The sequence below is a fragment of the Diorhabda carinulata genome, chromosome 2 (genome assembly GCF_026250575.1).
Source record: "Diorhabda carinulata isolate Delta chromosome 2, icDioCari1.1, whole genome shotgun sequence".
NCBI lineage: Eukaryota > Metazoa > Arthropoda > Insecta > Coleoptera > Chrysomelidae > Diorhabda > Diorhabda carinulata.
The window spans coordinates 13,173,483-13,193,489 of NC_079461.1; the positions used below are offsets into that span (position 1 = coordinate 13,173,483).

The following is a 20,007-nucleotide window of genomic DNA, read 5'->3' on the forward strand; positions in this document are numbered from 1 at the left end:
AATATACTCCTAGCGTTTGGTGCACTCCTCCCGAATCACACTGTATAATAAAAGCGTGAAGGATATAGAGAGAATGGCATCATGGAATAACAGGACAATGCTAGCAATAGGGAAAATGGAGGAAATTGGAAAAGAAATGTTGCAATACAAAATAGACATATTATTAGCACTCCAAGAAATACGATGGACAAATAAATAAGGAAAAAAATATTCCATTCTATGGCGGGGAAGATTAACAAGTAAAGAACGGTACCGGTTTTATGATAAGCAAGCAAAAGGATGATAAGGAATGTGCTATGATATGGAGTTATGAGAGAGAGAGAGAAAGAATAAAAAATATTATAGTAAATATAACATTAATTATATTCACGCACTGACGGAAGAAGCAAAAGACGAAGACAAAGATGAATTCTATGAAAAACTGGTTAAGGTATGCGAGGACGTCACATAATACATTAATAGTATTGAATACAAAAATATGAAAAAAGGCTACTCAAGTAGTGTGGCAGGAAAACCCACCTTCTACCACCTATATTAGAAGCACTAGTTTTAAACAACCAGTAACTACCAAGGGAAACCAAATAGATCACGTCTTAATAATATCAAACAGAGATCGAAGATGATACAAGATGTAAGATCATACAAGGGAACAGGTGTTAAGACTGATCATCATTTAGTAATAATCAAAATGAAATCAAGAGTATAGTGAACAAGACGATAAAAAGCGGAAAATGGAATGTGCAAAAACTATAAACGAGTGAGGACGAATACAGAAAACAAATAGAAAAGCAACTACAAAAAAGCAAATAAAAAGATACTAGTGATGAGAAATAGAAAGAGATTAAAAAAGTATTATAAATGCAATGTAGAAAGTCGTTGGTACAAAAGATATAAAAAAAGAATGATTGGTTTGACCAGGAATGTACAATAAACATTCAAGAAAGAAAAGAAGCTGAATTGAAATTACTACGAACTAAGACACAAGATGATTAGGATAAATATCAAAAATAAGAAACACGAGCATTCGGATTTTTTCTACTTCTTTTTCTACCTCAATAAACATATTTTATTGTTCTCCATCAGATGACATTAAGCTTTAACTGTCGTCAATTTGCACATCAATTACAATATCTATATTCCACATTTTGGTTTCAACCTTGAACGCTTGAAGAAGATACTCCCGAAATAATTACCGGTCTTCATTTTCTTGAATTTAATTTTTATAAATATTGACAATCAATTGTTTATCGCAAGCGTTAAAATGAAGCTTTTTAGTTCTCTTCTTAGGCGGGGTATAGCTAATGTCAACATCATCTATCACCGTGTCATGCATATATAAGAAAAATACTCAACAGAAAAATATAAAAAATGTCACTGCGGTACGATAATACGATGCCGTCCCTCTACTACACCTGAATCTAACAGCTTTTTCAGCAATGAAGCGCTTGTCCCTTTCACACGGCTTTTTATTTGTTGTATATGATGGTGCCACTGATTCGGACTAATAACGATGTCGCTCCGCGTTTCGCCCGTGATGTTCACGTGCTGATCACGTACTGATTATTGTTTTGGTTTAAAATTTTTCTTTGGTAAATAAACTTTGGAGACACGTACCGCCAATCATCTACATAAGAGACTCACCACGAAACATTACCGTCCATCTTAATGTAGAGAGCCATTTCAACAGTATCAAGAAAATGGGAAAAGGAAGGAATTATGGAAGGGAAATCCTACTCAGTGTAATTTTCATTTAGACAGTTCTAAAACTGGGAACTAGTTTAAAAATGTCATAGAAAGCACCTCACGCTTTTATAATGGTGACAACAATTCTCTCATTAGTAATTTCATTCTTATGCAACGAATTAGTGTTTACTATTTGGATCGGTTATTGCTAAAAGCGTGTTTTTTTTTCAAACTATAACAAGGTTCCAGTTATACTCTATTTCACACACAAATTATACCTTTCTTCATTCAAAATAAACGGAATAACAAATATTATCGCTAATCTTTATTAACCAGATTAGTGAGCAATACGGAATTCTTCAAATCTAGAATCTCTTTTCAAAAGAAACTTGTGGGATATTTTCCATGTTTTTGTAACACTATGAAATATTTTGTTTTATTTTCAAAATAATCAAACTATCTTGAACCTTATTGGTCACTCCAACGTGCCCTCATCAGTACGCAAATGACATTCAGAATTGAACTCGATTCCGAAGAAATAAACACAATGTTACGTTAAATTTCTGAATAGACAGCAATTTAGTGAGACTAAAGTAGAAGTAATTTATGCATGGGAACGCATCTGTAGTCGTTGTTTAACAACTAAACGAGTATTAACCTGAAGTACGGTTTGCATATTTTAAACTCGCAATTTATTTTTGTAGTGGCAAAAATTGAAAGTTGTTCACTCACATTTTCATATCAATTTTTCATAGATAAATGAATAAGGTCATTTTAAAATCAGTGGCATACACATTCATTGACTACTTATTTTGTTTTCCAAAATATTATTCAACATAAGTTATTGTTAGTCAGTCTCCTCAAAAAATTCTATTTAAAAATTTCCCATCCCTAAAAACTTCTCTTTGTAAATGTTTTTAGGTGGAAAAGAGACTTGAATATTTGGTGTATGTTTTTTATACAGAGAGTACCGCGAAAAGTTTTATTAAAAATAATGGCGAATGCAGTTATATTATGACGCTGTAGGTTTTGGATGACGCTGAATTCAAATATAATACTCTCATGAATTTGCCACTTTTTTTGTTGCTTTAAATAGATCCTAATATTTGTTATATTTTTGAATTGTACATGAAATTTTAGATGAAATTTGTGCACGGTGGCCTATAGCACAATAAAATATTTTCAAGATATTGTATTTCTTTTACAAAAAATAAAAAAATCCTAGTCCACATTGAATTGTAATGAATGAACAACAAGCGCTTGTTCATTAACTTTATATTTATCCCACTTATTGATGTTTCGTACATGGCGTTCTAAACTTGGCCGACAAGCATTTAAATCTTTTTTAGGTTGCTTGTTTTAAATATAACATTCTGTATTCTACTACATTTACCGCTGTATCGGTGTTCTTTATATCTAAATCTATATATTTTATTATCTTATTTAGAACATAGCAATACTTAATTATTTCAAGATTGGCAAAGGTTAAGCAAAGATTTATGGTGATATTTCATTAATAATTAAAAGTATTCAAGAGCATGAGAGGATTATTAAGGTTAGATATCATTAAAAACGTTGACTAGATATTTTGTATCAATTTAATTAGAAAATTCACATACGAAAATAACAAAATGTAATTTTAAACAACTAAAGTTTTCTTTTTTTTTTAATTTTTGTCTTGAAATTCTGGAAATAATGTCGGGTTTTAAGAATTTCAATCAAGTAAGAATCTGTATCGTATTGAACACACTGAATATACCATATATGTATGGTATATACTTATATGGACAATTTCTATAAGTGGAGGCTGCCCCGACTAAGGAAGACAGAATGGCAACGATTTCTCTATCCTCCCCGGTTCCAGCTTGGCTCTGCGCAATTTCAAGCATGCGCAGTATAGATAAAGTGTATGGAACGAGATAGAATATTGTCGGCACCGTAACGTAGAGACGTTTTTTCCCATACCAACACATATTGAATATACTACCCAATACCAACACTCATAATTACTGTCTGACGCGCGTTTCAATATTATGTCTACAGAGACTAAAAAGTTTACCTGATTTTTATTGTAACCCCAAATACCAAAATCTAAAGGTGCCAAGTTAGAAGACCGAGCTGACCAACGACACAGACCTCCATCTTTCATCAAACATGTCGTAAAAATGCTGAGCGACACTCTCAAAGTTATGAGGAGGTGCCGAAGCCGAACTTTTTCTAAAATGTGGCAATAAATTTCACCATTTAAATTTTAATCTGAAAATTTTATTTCTCTAATTTTTCGTCTAGATGAGAATGTAACATATGCATTTTAAAATACATTATACATCGCATGATAGAAAAATTCGAGATCATGTCAGTGATCGGCTCTTCGTACTTTTCAGCTCTTTGGTTTCCAAGAAAACCATGAACTACTGCCTTAAAACTGATCCATGCGTTTTTTAGTTTCACAACTAAGTAGGAGTCAGGTGTTATTAATTTGTCTTTTTAGTTGGGGCTATAATTATTCGATTGGATTCAAAACACAGTGGTAAGGAAGTAATCTTAAAACAGTGTGACCATTCTTCTTGGCCATTTCGTTTACATTGTTGTTTTTTTGTATAATTCCCTACGAAATATAAATCTAGTTCAAATAGAACCTCCTGTATGTCTGCTTGGGAAGAATATCTAAAAACACATTTTTTTTAAATCTTTTCGTCTCATTGTCACACAGTTTTGTATAGTGTAATCTGAGAAGTTCTTGTCAGAAACATTGTTTCCTGGGTAGCATCTCTTCTGGATTTTCCTCGACAACAAAGTCAGTTGAAATCACTTTTTGGGCTTATGTTGATGGATATTGTCGTCTCTTATTAACTGTTTGGTCTCTTTCTGTGCTAGGCGCTAGTAGGACGTTTATCGAATCTGCAAATCGACTTGTTGACGGTTGATCTTGAAGCCACGTTTGCCACATACTTTATTGTTCATAAAACTTTCAATCAATATACCGCACAGCTTACAACTAACTACTGATTTTGAACCGCTAAGCCTAATAAAAATATCTACCTTATAATTATAAAAAAAATATTTCGAATGATGTATAATACCCTATTTACACTTATTATTTTCTCATGTTGTTTACCTTTCAGTTCGCATTAGGGGGTCTCTTTGTAAAGATAAGTTTTCGCTATTTGATGACCGACATCATAAGATTTAACGAAGCATCATTATTAAATATTAGATTCTATTTAGAATAACAAAGTTGACGAGTACTCCCGGTATAACCAGAGAGGTGATGGCGACCGTTTTTTTTTTCCCGTTTCCATTACTTTAGAAAAAAGGGGGTAACTATTATTTGGAAGAGTTGAAAATATTATTTCTGGATTAAATGTACTTGAAAGGAGATTATGATATAAAATAAAAATCATAATGTAAAGAAATGTTGTTTCTTTGTATGGCTGATAACTTTTTCGACAACCATCGTACTACGATTGTATTTTATAGTTCAGGAGATTCACGATTTTGCTGACGTCGAATAAGGTTAGCCGGTGTTATCTACTCAAAATTGTTTGAACTTTGTTGTCAAAGAGATTATTAGACAGTTCCTCTTCAATGATAGGTATTATGATTTGTGTATATATTCGGAAAGTATAAAACTAAAGATGTTCATTGCATAATATTCAGAAATATCGTATTCCAGTACCTTCAATTTTACTCACATTTTCCATTGTTATCAAAGCTTTTAACACGGAATAGATTCGCGCTCGCCGATAACTCTTGTTCCGTATAGAGTGGGTAGCGTGATGGCATTTCACTAATAGTTAGGATTCTAGCAGCGTTCTGGCATATTTGAGTGACTTATGAATTAAACGCTGAATAATGTACGAATGAATTTTTCCCACACTTATCTTCAATGTATATGGTTATCAAATACATTTTAATTTTAAGGCTTACGAAGAAAGGGAACGTAAAAAATCAAAATTAATTTTTTAAAATATAACTTTCAAATGTTCTAAACTAAATAACATACGAGGGAGAAGGATAACATTGATCCGCCTGACCCATTCACAACGTTTAGCATTTCTAATGCGTTTCGTTAACCGTTTTGTTTTGGAAACCGCCTAGGTAGATTGTCGTTCCATCTCTTTAGTGGTCTACCTCTCCTCCGTGTTTCAATTGGAAATTTATCCCTTGCATACTACGTTCTGAAGAAGACATCCCTCGATCTTATTTGCTCTAGCTACTTATCATCTCATCTCGTCTTCTAGGTCTTGTTATGACAATTCCAATGTACTTGTATTTCATTCTCTGTTGTATTATATATGACCTTCTAGTTCTAATTTGCATCTAATGGGCACTTTTGATGTTATCATTCATATGGTTTTTACAGTCGATATAGTCATATTATACAGTTTTCCTGTAAGATTAAATATATTCAATATTCTTTGTATATCATCTTTATTTTTGGCACATATTATGGCGTCATTGGTATAGCACTAGAGTTTGATTTCTCTGTCAAACATTCCGTAATCTCTGGCTAGCCGCATGTTTTTTATGATTTCATCCATTATTATGTTGAATAACATGGGACTAAGCGAGTCTCCTTGTCTCATACTATCATTAGTTGGTATGGATTTTGCTTGCTTACTATTAATGCGAGCCTTAACTTGTTTGTAGAAGTATATGTTTTCGATGGTCTGGATTATATTGATTTGTATATTTCTATTGTCCAATATGTAAATAACATCTTCACTTTAATAAGGCCAAAGGCTTTTGTGAGGTCACTGAAGCATAGACTGGTTTGTTATATAACTTTCAATCACCAAACGTAATTTTGCACCTTAATTAGCACAATAGGGACCTCAGCTGGACAGATAACTTACTAAAATATCGCCGGCATAAAAAAATATGGTTTGTTTGACCTTCCCTTCAGAAGGTTGCATCCCAAATTTTTTCTTCGAAGATGAACCTCAATGCGTTAGATCCATAACTCTTCTATCTATCAAGCGCAAATATTTAATCACCCTGCGATGCTATACAGGATCCATTATGATACTGAGATGAATTTAGGCAGCCTTCAACAGTTTCGGGTAGCTCCTAGCGCGATTCTTTTCTATATAATGGATTTGATCAAAAATGGACAGGGACGAAGCAGATTGATCAGCCTAGGTCAAATATATTATTAAGTAGAAACTATTACTATTACTAGAAACAATCCTCTAATGGTACTACAATACATCGCGTAGCGTTTTTGTTACACAAAATTTAAAAAGATAGGAAAGGTAAAACAAGTGATGGTGACCGTTTTCTGTGATAGTCATGGGATAACGGAATAAATTGCAAAAATGCGACCGCATTTGAAAAAAAATAGAGCGCTTTTCTATCAGGATAACTCATAGTTCCATATTTTGGTGAGATTTCACGAATTGCACTTTGAATTGGTTAACCACCTACCTTTCACTTGCAGGAGAGACATTTACATTAAAGGAGGACGTTAACGTAACCGCCTATCTTCAGGAGAAAGGCGGCGATTATTATTTGGAGTGCTGAAAAAGATTATATCTATTAAAGTTTATAGACTTAAAGAGAGTCTACGAGAATGGTCTCAGAAGTATTTGGTCTGATCTAGAGATGGCGGTAGTTGCTTAAAAATACCACTATAATACAAAGTACACAATATATTTTGGGATGTATTTGTTGGAAAGCCATCGATATTGAACGAATTGATCATCGTTATATGATACAATTTTTATTTTTTGAACTTTTATTTGAAGGCCTTAGCCCAACCAATGTAAAAGTTGAACAAGACTCTACTCTGGGTGAGAATGCTCTTTCGTTGTCAACAGTAAAATATTGGTTAGCAGAGTTTAAGCGACCTGTGAAAATCAGCATCACAGTGGTCGATTAAATGAAGTGATAACTCTAGAAGTGTTGAAGAAAATCCACAAAAAAAGCTAGTAGACATAGGCATTTCAAAAAGTGCGCAAATATCGCATATTAACTGAAAATTTGGACATGAGGAAGCTGTGCGCAAGATGGGTGCCGTGTTAGCTCACAATAGAACAAAAACAGCAGAATTTTTTCGCCATTTCATAACTATGGATGAAACGTGGTTTAATCACCTTATACTCAAAAGAAAAGAACAATCGAAACAATGGACTGATAACGGAGAACCGACTCCCAAAAAGGCAAAGACCGTTCCATCTGCAGGTAAGGTCATGGCATCGGATTTTTGGTATGCGCGTGGGATAAATAAAAAAAATGGCAGCATTAGGCTAAGAAGAAAGTTTTTTTTATCAATACAATGCAACAGCTCACACATACGTTATTGCAATGGCCAATGGCTATTAATGAATTAAAAGTTTGAAGTGGTACCTTATCCATTCTATCCGCCTGATTAAGACCCCTCGGATTATTTTTTGTTACCAGACTTGGAAAGAGGGCTCGGTGGTCAAATATAATCTCACAATGAAGAGGTTAATGGCTATTTTGACGAGCTTGACGATTCTTACTATAAAAAAGGTATCGAACTCATTGAACATAGCTAAAAAAAGTGTATGGAGCAAAAAGGAGAAAACGTTGAAAAATAAATTTTCTTCAAAATTTTTGTATTTTATCTGTTGGGCCAAGAACCTAATTCTTTCTCTGTTAAATTGAAAACCCTCATACGTGACCTCTTTCCAGGATTATATATTTGTATCAGTATTTTGGCCCATAAAATTGCTACATTGTACATACTTGTTTTATTAATTTCCATCAATTGAACATGTTGCGACATTTCGATTGTATCATTACAAATATTTGGATATACGAGGTGCGGATGTTGAATAACAAAATGGCGATTCTGAATTCATACATTTAATGATATGCCAGATATATCAGAAATTTAAATATCTAGGAATCAAAATATAGAACCAAAATATAAGACACAATTTTTATAAATATACGAACCGATGTCAGATTCTGGGTGTACATCGGGGTTATAATATGATCTTATGCAGTACTCCTGAAATCTTTGGAACAAAAAGTTTAGGAACACAGAATTGTGAATAAATTAATTGAAAAAAGGGTGATTGAATAAAGAAACGACTGAGTTGGGAGGATGAAGTTGATAAAACCAAAGATTAATTCCAAAAGTATGTCTTCTAATTGAAATGCAAGAAATATTTTCAAGTAACAATTTGGGTTATCTTCTCTCTTCAGTTCTTTATGCCCGCATAGACATAGAGACATTATCTATTGGTTTCGTCTCTATTTCTAGCAGCTTCTATGGTTTCTAGTAACCCATGGTGAATATTTTCTTTTATATGATCAGCCCATGTATTCGACAATCTACCTGTTAGTCATTATCTTTCAATCTGTCCCTTTGTGATAAGTTTAATGTATTTAATTTATCTGTTTTGTTTCAGGTTTACTTTAAGAGGAAAACTGGAACCTGCCCCTAATCAGAATTTCGGAGTGTGTTCTTTCGAATTGGAGATATGTTTTTTGCCAGATCTAACTCAGAATTTACCCCAATCAGAACTAAGTACGCCGACGAAAACTTTATCGAAGAAAAATATTAATAATACACCTATGCAAAATCAATCTAATGGTTTTGTTGGTATAAGAAGAAAACGACTAAGAGGAGATGCTTGGTGTTATAAGAAAGTATGTGAAGAAATTTTGGCTTTAACATCGAGGGATTTTGTTGGATACTCTGAATCATCTGTGTAAATTAACCATAGTTTATATTGTTAGGAGAAAACAATGTATTTATTCTTATTATTAATTGAAAATAGTACTGTGGTACATTTTTTACTAGAAAATTTCTTTATGGAGTAAGTTGAAATTAATTATTTATAATGCATTTCGATGAACAAGATGCTTAAGGCTTTCAACATATTTATAACAAAGACGTTATTAAACTGCAGTGTTATTATTTTGGTATTCGAAAAAAGTTAAAATATGATCATTTTGTAACTGGTCTCGATTAGTTCCATGTATAGAGATCTAGTAATAGAAATGTTGAGGCCTATTACCTTCATGTGAGATTTACAGTATCTTACAGTATCTTAATATGGTAAGCGTAGTTTATATTTATGTGTTAACTTATCTTTAGCACAATGTCTTATATGTGTGTTAATCAGTCGAACCAATAACTTTTCGTTTGATTATTTTTTTTTCTGTTATACAAGGTATCTCTAGAAACTCCCCAGAAAAACGTTAACAACAGATAGTGGATACGATTTTATATGAAAGTTTCTCCAAAGTCGATCAAGTATTACGTAACGCACTTTTATAAGATATTTGCTTCATTTGCATCATCTTCGTCTTCATCAAACCAATCTGCATTCTTAGATGATGTTTCACGCACATTGCAGAGAAGCTTATTTGCCCTTTTGGTAAGAAGTCGTTGTGGCTGTACTATTTCACGATGATCTTGGACAGTTTTGCTATGCACAAAATGACTGTGTAACCAATTAATGCCTGATGTGAGAAGAAATAATTTTGCATTATATTGACAAATTTTTAAAAATTGATTTTTTGCAAAAAAACTGTAGAGACCTTTTTCGAAGGTCTTTTTAAAACAAATCTTTATTATTCGAAACTTTTTTTTAACTCTCTCTTTGTTTAAGAGGTATAGTTTTATAACCAATTAAATTGTTTATAACAAATTACACGACAGAATTTGAGCTTGGAACCCTAGAAAAATCGATTCTACGTATCAAAAAACATAGAAAAACGCTCTAAAACTGAAGGGAGTATAAAACGGCTACGGCTCAGCCCCGTAGCTGTGGAACTATTCGTTTTCCGTCAAATATTAGGTGACCCATGTACTTTTCTCAAAATCTGTAAGTTATCCAAAAACTTTAATAACAAAAGTTCTTTATATTTAAAGGAATTTTCGGATTATTGACTTTTGGATTATACAAGAGACAATTGCCCTATATTTTATTGCGTTTTTTGATTTAGTGGTAAAAAAAAGATAACTTTCATGAGATCGACCAATTTTATTTACACACACATACACCACACCATAAAGAAAAAAAGGTTTATTAGCTCGCTGTGACAGATATGTCGTCACATTTCTATCGGGCTGTAATTGATTGAATGAATACATTGATTTTCCAAAAAATACGTGTTTTATAATATTTAAAAATAATTCACAAAATATTGTCTATTTTAAAATTTGTGGTGTGGGTTACAAAGGGTTAAAAAAAGATACAGACACAAATATGAGTAGTGTGTTAATTTTCACCAAGTTTATATGGAAAATAAGTGATAATGAAGACATTTAAAAGGCATTCTATTTTATAATTTAAATTAATAATTGCTTCTCTGTCATTTCGAAATTGGACATTAGAGGATAGAAAATATATGTATGGTCAAAATATATTTTCTTTCCATAGTTGTGGTGATCAGTTTATACTTTGCTTGGAAACCGAAATTAGATCAAAATGTCAATATTGTTTCCTACAAACAAATTTATTAATTTAGACATAAAGTCGATATAAGTTATTTAAAAAAATAAATGCTGAATTGATATTAGATTCCGTTGACTCGAAGTAAATTGAATTGTTTCTTATTTCGGACTAGGTATTTTGGATATAAGCGAAATTTTCATCACGAATTGTTTGCTTGGACTGTTGAAACATTTTAATCTCCGATTGGTAGAAAGATATCTGCTCAATATCTTCGGAGAATGTGTATACAAGATTATGTATTCGGAATTTTCTTACAAAACCATTTGATATAATAAGAAAATAAAATGAATAACAATTTGATGCTGCTACTATTTTTCGTGTGGTGGACAGGTTTTACTTTTGGAATCATTCGTCGGAGTCATAGAAAAGACCTACAGGAGGTTCTATTAATCGTATATCTGCCGCAAAATGAAAATATTGTAATGTCCTATTTAATTATTTAAACAACAGTTTTTAATCACCAACCGGTGCGGTGCGATATACACTAGTTATTAATACGCTAACTGTTCACTAACACTTAACATGTAATTTATTTGATTCACTTTTATTTTCACTTGACACTGTCGAGATGTATTCGGGCTGCCATCAAATTGTTCACTAAGTCTTATAGCTACTAAAGCATCGTTAAAGGAGAAGGTTCCCCTTTTATGTATTTGATTATAAGTCAAAAAAATGTACTCCTATAAATATCAAATTCAGCACACATATATCCCAAAAATTGTTGTTACTTCCTGATGTAGTATTTTGGGTAGTAAAGCAAAAATTAGCGATAAAAATCGCAGACATAAGTGTTTTTTCAGCTCATCACACTACTCATGTGCCCAACTATTACACATTAAACACTGTACCAATTGTGTCGTCCTTGAAATGGCCATCGCAAAACATGCATACCGTCTGGAATGTCACTAATTTTTTCCATGTCGTTATCCTCATCAGCTGGAGAGAAATCATCCGAATCTTCCTCATCCTCCCCTTCTTCCGACCGAGCAGTTTTTCCTTTTTTAGGGGCTGGCAGCTTTTGGATTTTCTTTTCCTTTGAAGTTGTTATTTGTAGTTTGCACTTTACCTTGTTACTTATATTTGGTATTGATATTTCTAATTCCATTTTATAAGGAGAGGAGGTGATCATTTGAGATTTTGAAGATTTTCTTTCTCGATCCGTTGCTTTTTATCTCAATGTTGGTATTGGCGATACTTCGAAAGGAGATACGAAATTTTTCAAGAGCCCAGTTTTATTCTTTGGAATACGTTTTGCTGCACCAGTTTCCTTTGACCTTCCTGTATTATTTGCTGCAAATCGAGGTCCAGTGTTGTCTTCTGGTCTACGCCATATGTCCAAGCAGTCTGGTTAATGCTCTTTGTCAATCGAGCAGCTTAGTTCAGGCTCGATGTCCTTAGAGCAGCCTAGTTGAGGGTCATTGTCCAGGTCTTCTTTCAGTGATTCATTTAAATCAACAGAGACTGCAGGTGTTGTCTTGCATGAAGTATTGCAGAATTTTTCTGCTTCAGTTTGCTCACCGATGAAGTCAACTTCAGAAAAAATATTACGATTGCATGGAAAAATTCGTGTTACTCTGAACCCTTTGATACTATTTTGGCAGTTTGGGATTTTAAAAATGCTTTTCCCAACAGTTCTGCTAGATCAAATTGAGAAATAACCCTTTGATTTTCACGTATTCAGCACCTGATCTCTTCGTTATGATTAACCTTGCAGCTACCCATAAATGTTTTGTATAAAGGCTGTAATTTGTGGGTAGCTTGTGATGGGAGAGAAAAGATGTAGGTGTGATAGCTGGCTAGTTTTATCACATCTATGTTCAGAGTGTGGCTGTAGTGTCCGTCTAGTACCAACAATACCAGAGAACCAGCGGTTGGTTTTACGAAGTCTATAAAGTGCCTCATCCACTCGGTAAATAGGTTTTGTTGCATCCATCCACTTGGGTGAACTGCATATACAGATCCAGGTGGCGCACTTCTCAAGAGTCACTTCTATTTTTTCTTCGAACAATTATCATCGGTGGGACTTATTGTCCTCCTGCGCTCATGGCTACAATAAATGTTATTATAAACGTTATAATGGTCTCTGTCAATAACTTCCACAACTTTGCTTCGAACAATAGAAAGACCTGTTTCGTCGACATCAAAGATTCGATGATGGAAACTTATTTTTATGGTATTCAGTTTCCAAAAGATTGAAGAACTCTTGTACGTTGATTTTATTGAATCCTAGCGCCCGAGCAAAAGTCTTCGCGTTTCTGTGACGATGTATCTGTCCAACCAAGAGCGTCCGGCAACATCATTTTTGAAAGCATGCTTAGTACCGTTTCCTAGAGCTAAATTGTAAGCCATTCTTTGAACAACTTTTCTTGTAAGTCCGTAATACTTTGCTTTCATGATTAAGATATATTGGATTAATTCCAGTTCTATTTCACATCCTAAAACAGTTTTCCTCCCAAGTTACTAGTTCTTCAGGCTCTAAATTTTCATTTCGTAAAAATCTTTATAATATCGATCTGGGAACTCGATAATCTCTAGCAGCGACTCTAAAGCCAACTCCTTGGTTTCTGACTGCTTCTCTTGCATTAACCATTGCGTTCGAAGCCCAAGCTTTTCTCACATTATCACACTCATGTTTTGGCTGTTTTCTTGGCATCTCAACTGAAAAGAAAAACAATTCTAATCAACTTGGTTTCTGATTGCTTCTATTGCATTCACCATTGTGTTCGAAGCCCAAGACTTTCTCACATTATCACACTTATATTTTTTCTGTCTTCTAGGCATCTCAACTGAAAAGAAAAACAATTGTAATCAACTTGGTTTGAAATATGGGCTAGGTTCATAATAGGATCAACAACTGTCCCATATTAGAAGCAATTGAGGTCTATGGAAATTAGAGATTTATTTTATTTCTGGTTAGGTGCAGACATTTTTATAATTTGTATCATAATTTTTACTACAACAAGCAAGCTAACTCTGAATTTAAAGACAAATGTCAATCAAAACAAGTGATCTTTACTTAACTAAGAATTATTTCCAATATTACCAAAAATGAAATTTTCCAGTGGTTCGATTGTTTTTGCGTAGAAATTCAGCACGTGTCTATAAATCGAACTAGACACAGTGAGAGTAATTTGAGATATATTCGGAGGATGGGGCTTTCTGTCTTCCAGGGTGTCCCATATTAGTAGCAGGGCCCATATTCGGAGCTTCTCCTCTACAAATACTATCATTGTAAATATTTCGATTCCTGGAAATCTCCAGGTCAATCACAAAATCAATGTAAATATGTCACAAAAAAAATCATAATGTAACACATCACTCAATAAGTCGAGTGACCAACTAAGAAAAAAGTATTGCTTTTCTGCCACAAATCGATTTTATTCATAAATGTAATCTCCTTCAAGGGCAATGCAATCATTCCAACGCTTCCCTAACATCTCGATGTCGTGCATGTAGGGATTTGTCTTTTGCCTGAAAATAGGCTTCAGTTTTAGCAATTGCTTCTTCATTTGAGCTGAATTTCTTACCAGCGAGATCAGCGAATAGCCAATAGTCACAGTTGTATGAGGAAGCAATTCAAAGTTTATGGTCCGTGAATAATCCCGTTTCATCACCAGTCCATATGTTAGCAGCTGGTAACAGAGGACATTTTCGAGATCTGCTCTGAAACTCATGAAGGTAAGAGCAACGTTGGTTCGATTAAATGCAATAGATCTCTCTAAGCAGGTTGCTTCTTGTTTACGTAGGGATAAATCATTTTTATAACTCTTTCTAAAAAGACGCATCCCTATTATTTGGAACAGCAAATTGATATGCTAACTCTCGAACGTTTCGTAACGTCAAACCGGATTGGAAATTTCCTTTTTTTGCAGTTGCCATGTACACGGTTGTAGTCTTTTTTACCTTCATGGTCAAAGGACTGCATGTATTTCTGAATCGTGCTTCTTGCTAAACTAGTACGCTTTGCAGCAATGTATAATGTAAATTTTCTTTCTTATATCAAATAATGGCTCATCTTAGTTTGTCAATGGTTTGCATGTGTCTCCGAATTGTGCTTCTTGTTAATGCAGTATGTTTTGCAGCACTGTATAATGAAAATCTTTCTTTTATAAATTTTATCGCTTATTTCATTTTTTCCGGATTAGATCGTCGATCCCTTTTTTTCCTGTTGTGCTTCGGGGCATATTTTATTGTGAAAGCATCGCTCAAAGCAATAACTGCGGTACATTTTATGAATAAAAGGACGCAAGATTATATTTTCTAAAATACGATGACTCTCGAACCTGTCTCACGTACATCATGTTGTACGTTGGACATGTTCAAGGTACATCGGGTTTATTGTGTTCTAGGTACAATACCACATCAAAGAGTTAAACAAATAATCATAGGAAGTTTGACGTTATGAGTATATAGGTTAAAAATTCATGAAATAAATGCCAAGTAACTGAATAAAATACTGGAGTGAGATCCCTATCAATTAAATACAAAATGCAGACAAAAACTAAAGAAGAAAAAATTTACATTTTACACATAAAAATTGTAAACCACTTTTGTCAACAGATGATCAGAATCGTGTTCATATTCTGAGTTGTTTATCGATGCATGATATACAATTACACAGTTGAGTTAAAAGTAACTAATGTATGTAAAGTATGTTCAAGGTATAAAGATTTTTGAGGTATAAGAGGTACCCCTATAAATACTTTTCGTCAATTCAAGATTGCAAAACGTCAAAATTCCTTTTAGGTACAATCATTTAGTGTATGATAGACTACACTGAAAATTCGAAGCCAAACGGTGGGTTCCCGTTTTCGGAACTCCAGCCTATGATTGTTTACTGAATTAATGAAATCACATTTATAGCGATCTTAGCAATTTTAGAAAATATAAATCCGACAACCTTTATTTTTAATGTCTATATATTGACTTTATTATACCATGCATTACTATAACTGTACTTTAAGCATATATAAAATTATTTTTCACACCTGTCGTAAAGTATAAGCATTGTTATTATATTAGACAATTATCAAGAAACATATATGTATAACCTGTATAAAAAGCACTGTATGCAAAGGTTAACCGAGTGAAAGAAATATCTAAGAAATAAAATTGGTGAATAGGTTTTTTAAATTCGATATTAATATATATTTTTGAATCTGATCTTTATTTTGCATTAATTATTAAAGTATATTTTGATCCAAGATTCAATTGTTATCTCAAACTAATATAAATTTATTAATAGTATGGTCATGTGTGAGAAAAAATTAAATAAAATATTGATAAAATATTGATTATCAGATTATTGAAACCACCAAATAAGATCCTGTAATTATTAATGTAACACATTGATCTTTAAGATCTATCCACATTTAATTTACCACATTTTCCATGTTTTGATTGTATCCCCAAACAACTTTTTCAATACAACAATAATCCTTCGACCCCTGACTGACCGATACCAGAGCCAGGTAATTCAAGTTACCTTTTATTGGGAATTCCAAGATACCGTTCTTTGATTACCTTTTTAATGTCCTAATAGCAAGTAACTCACTTCATCCTCTCTGGTATACCTGGCAGCACGTTTTTAGGAAAAAGCAAAATCCTTCTACTTCCATATTGTTTCATGATACCACCTCTTGATTCCTTGCTCATACGAACCTAGGTAAGATGTTGGATGGAACAGTAAAGGACACTCTTCCTCGGAACAGCGATCGAGCAGATTTAGAACGCCTAGATCTTATCGGAGTCAAGCTCCTTCTAGAGATTTGACACACGTGACTTAGTTTTATTCTACGGTTTGTATATATGGATGTGTGTATATTTTTTTGTATATATGTATAATATGTAAGTTTAAGTGTTATCGAACTTTGTTTATTGTGTTATTTCTTCGCTATTCTGGACCAGCGTCCATCCCCTTACTCATTGCTTAACGTAAATTTCTTTCTACAATGAAAGAGGATACTGGGAGATGGCGACCAGATAAAGATAATTTTACTCATAAGGATTAAAACACCGAATATTTGCACACTGCAAAATATTACAACGCAGTTAAACGATACTCCCTACTCCGGATGTTTTTTCACCTTTATCTGTCATGTCGACAGAACCAACTCAATCGTCACAAGGGGGTGAAAATTGAATGCTTGCTACCTAAAAATTGTTGCAACATATTTCTTAATCGGCGGTAGTCCATTTCTCTAATGCTATTAATGCCAGAAATTATAATCGACAATTTGTAGAAAGTTGCATTTAGCACTGAATATTTTACACATTTCCGTCTGCAACCATGTCACATGCATTTTATGTAGGTAGCTCTCAGTGCACAATGGTAATTCGAATGAAATAGGTGAACATGATATGCGAATTATTCCAAATTTTAATTCAAAAACTGAAGTATGATTATTTAGAAGTTTGTATATGGGAGGTTGAACCAAGGATTCCGCTTCTGGAGGTTTAAGCTAAATTCGGAAATATTTTCTAATTTGAATAATTTAAAATAGACCTAGGTACATAGATCACCAATTTAAAAATGACAAAGGGCGTATCTTTGTCGTGATGTTCCAATTTGAAATTCATCTCGCGTTTTCTTTTATAGCAATGCCACTTTGCATTTTATAAACACAATTTGCTTTTAACAAGTGTAAGCTATCCACTTGTAGATCCCAGCACCCAGCATAGTGTTGCTTATCAATCACAAAGACGAATCATTTATCTGAGTGACGAATCACTAGATTTTGTCCCGTGCTATACCAAAAACACATAAAAGTAAAGAATTTTCAGCAGTTTTAAATATTTGAGAAGTATTATCTATATATGAGGGTCTATGTTAATTGAGATGCTGTCTATATAAAATAATCATGCCAATAGTTGTAAATAGATTGAGAAGTCATCAATACGATAAAAAATAGAGCAACATCAACAAAAATTTGAACCGAATTAAATAGAGAAAATAGAGAAAATTACTTCTATTATTACGTTTCTATTATTATTAATCAATAATTTTCTTGGTATAGATATCTCTTATTGTGCAATCCCGTGACAGGTTTCGATTTTATTGCACCTAATCAGAGCGGGCCAATCGTTTGAGTCTCTGATCCAAACTGAAGATAACATCAGCCAGCGCTGTTATTTAGTCTGCGTGGTGAACACTCCCCATTTGGTCTTTTTGGGTACTTCATTTTAAAAAAATATTTTCAAGGTTTCACTTAAATTACCTATAATATGCTTCTAAAAATTTTTGTATTCATATCTGTCCAAAATTCCACTAATATTTAAATTGACATTAGACAGACAACTTGATTTTTATCGATTAATATTAACAACTCTTGTGATTTTATAAATGTATTTATTTAGCCTTGTCCATTTCTTACTAAAATACAAGGGTGTTTCATAATTTTTTTCCACATCGTCGGCTTAAGTCGCAAACCTTGTAACTCCATAGAACCAAACTTTACAGTAGACACAAAAAACGATTGAATGAAAACTTAACTTATTTTAATAAGGGATAGAAATAGTTTCGAAAAACTAATTGAAGAAAATCAGTTCAAGTAAATAACAGAGATTGCGTTTAGCTTCAAACAAAATGGCAGTTTCAAGGTTAGAGGTTTTCTATTTCGATTTTAAATTGTAACGGATTTTTTAAGGTTTCGCAAGTTTTTGTTAGATGTTAGATACCATCAGATTATCTATCTGATGGTATTTTCTTGCATCTAAGCCCAAAGATTTATTTTACCAAAGTCTCAAAGAACTTGCTTAACGTTGGTTTGAATCCATAGAATAAGATGGGATGTATGTCGAATAATTTGATAAACAAGGCGAACATTGGAAATCGACATTATTCATGAGATACCCTCTTTATAAAGTTTATCTTATGCCGGTAAATAATTAAAATTGAACTGCAGCAGCCTATTCTTAATAGTTTTTAATAGTAGTAGCAAATATGAAATATAGAATGAATTTCAGATCTGTCTGTAGAAATAGATTTCTGAATACAGTATTAAGAGTTTTTTCAAATGAGGTAATACACGACCTAGCTCTAAATTATAAAAAAGTGAGAATTACGTCATCACGTCTAAACTGGTAATGTGATTGCATATTATTTAAAAAGCCGGCACTTAAAATTCACATTTTATACAATTTTTTTAATATTTCAGAATTTCAAAATTTTAGTAGATAAGATTTATCTTATTTTTCCGCCATCTCTCGATTGAAAAATAGTCCTGTGTTTTTTTAGCATCAATTTATAGCCACTAGTTTACAGTTCAAATCTGTAAAGTGAATTTGATTCTTAGGTGTAAATAAACTAAACAGCAAAAAAACCAGACACTAATTTTGTTAAATATTTTAATCTTCTTAATTTATGATAAGAATTGGTTCATTTATAGGTCATTTAAACAAAATCTGCCAAAAGTGAATAATTTTTACTGATTATTATAGAAAAATTTGAAATAGAGAAAAAAAATTATAAATTGACACATTAAAAAAAAAACGTTATTTTTCATTTTTATTAGGTTTTTAACAATTTTTGCAATTCTAATAGCGGGTATTACTTCCTCTGATATGGCGAAGGGATCTAACCCTGTCAGGTATCGGAAAAATTAAATTGTGGACATACTCCACCGGCATAGCATCCCATTTTTCTCGAAGAGCAATTTGGAGCTGATTTAAGTCACTAGGAGGAGAATGACGATGTCTAACATGCCTCTTTCAATTAACCCAAAAATGATCTACGGGATTCATATCGGGAGATCGTGAAGGCCAGTCCAGAAGTGTGATTCTCACTTGCTCAAAGTATTTGATAACAATTCCGCCGGAATGTGGACGAGCATTATCCTGCACTAAAATAAATTGCTCGCCAATAAATGGAGCAAATGACATC

General features: G+C 33.0%; 1 protein-coding gene across 1 annotated transcript in view; it reads left to right on the top strand.

The window, feature by feature from the left end:
- The window catches only part of LOC130904089 (maternal embryonic leucine zipper kinase-like), a 106,566-nt gene extending 90,152 nt beyond the window's left edge, over positions 1-16,414 (top strand). Inside the window, exon 9 of the mRNA XM_057816646.1 lies at positions 9,069-16,414. Coding sequence (XP_057672629.1) covers positions 9,069-9,375 — 307 coding nt within the window. The 3' untranslated portion in view covers positions 9,376-16,414. The remainder of the gene's footprint in view (positions 1-9,068) is intronic.
- Positions 16,415-20,007: the final 3,593 nt, after the last annotated feature.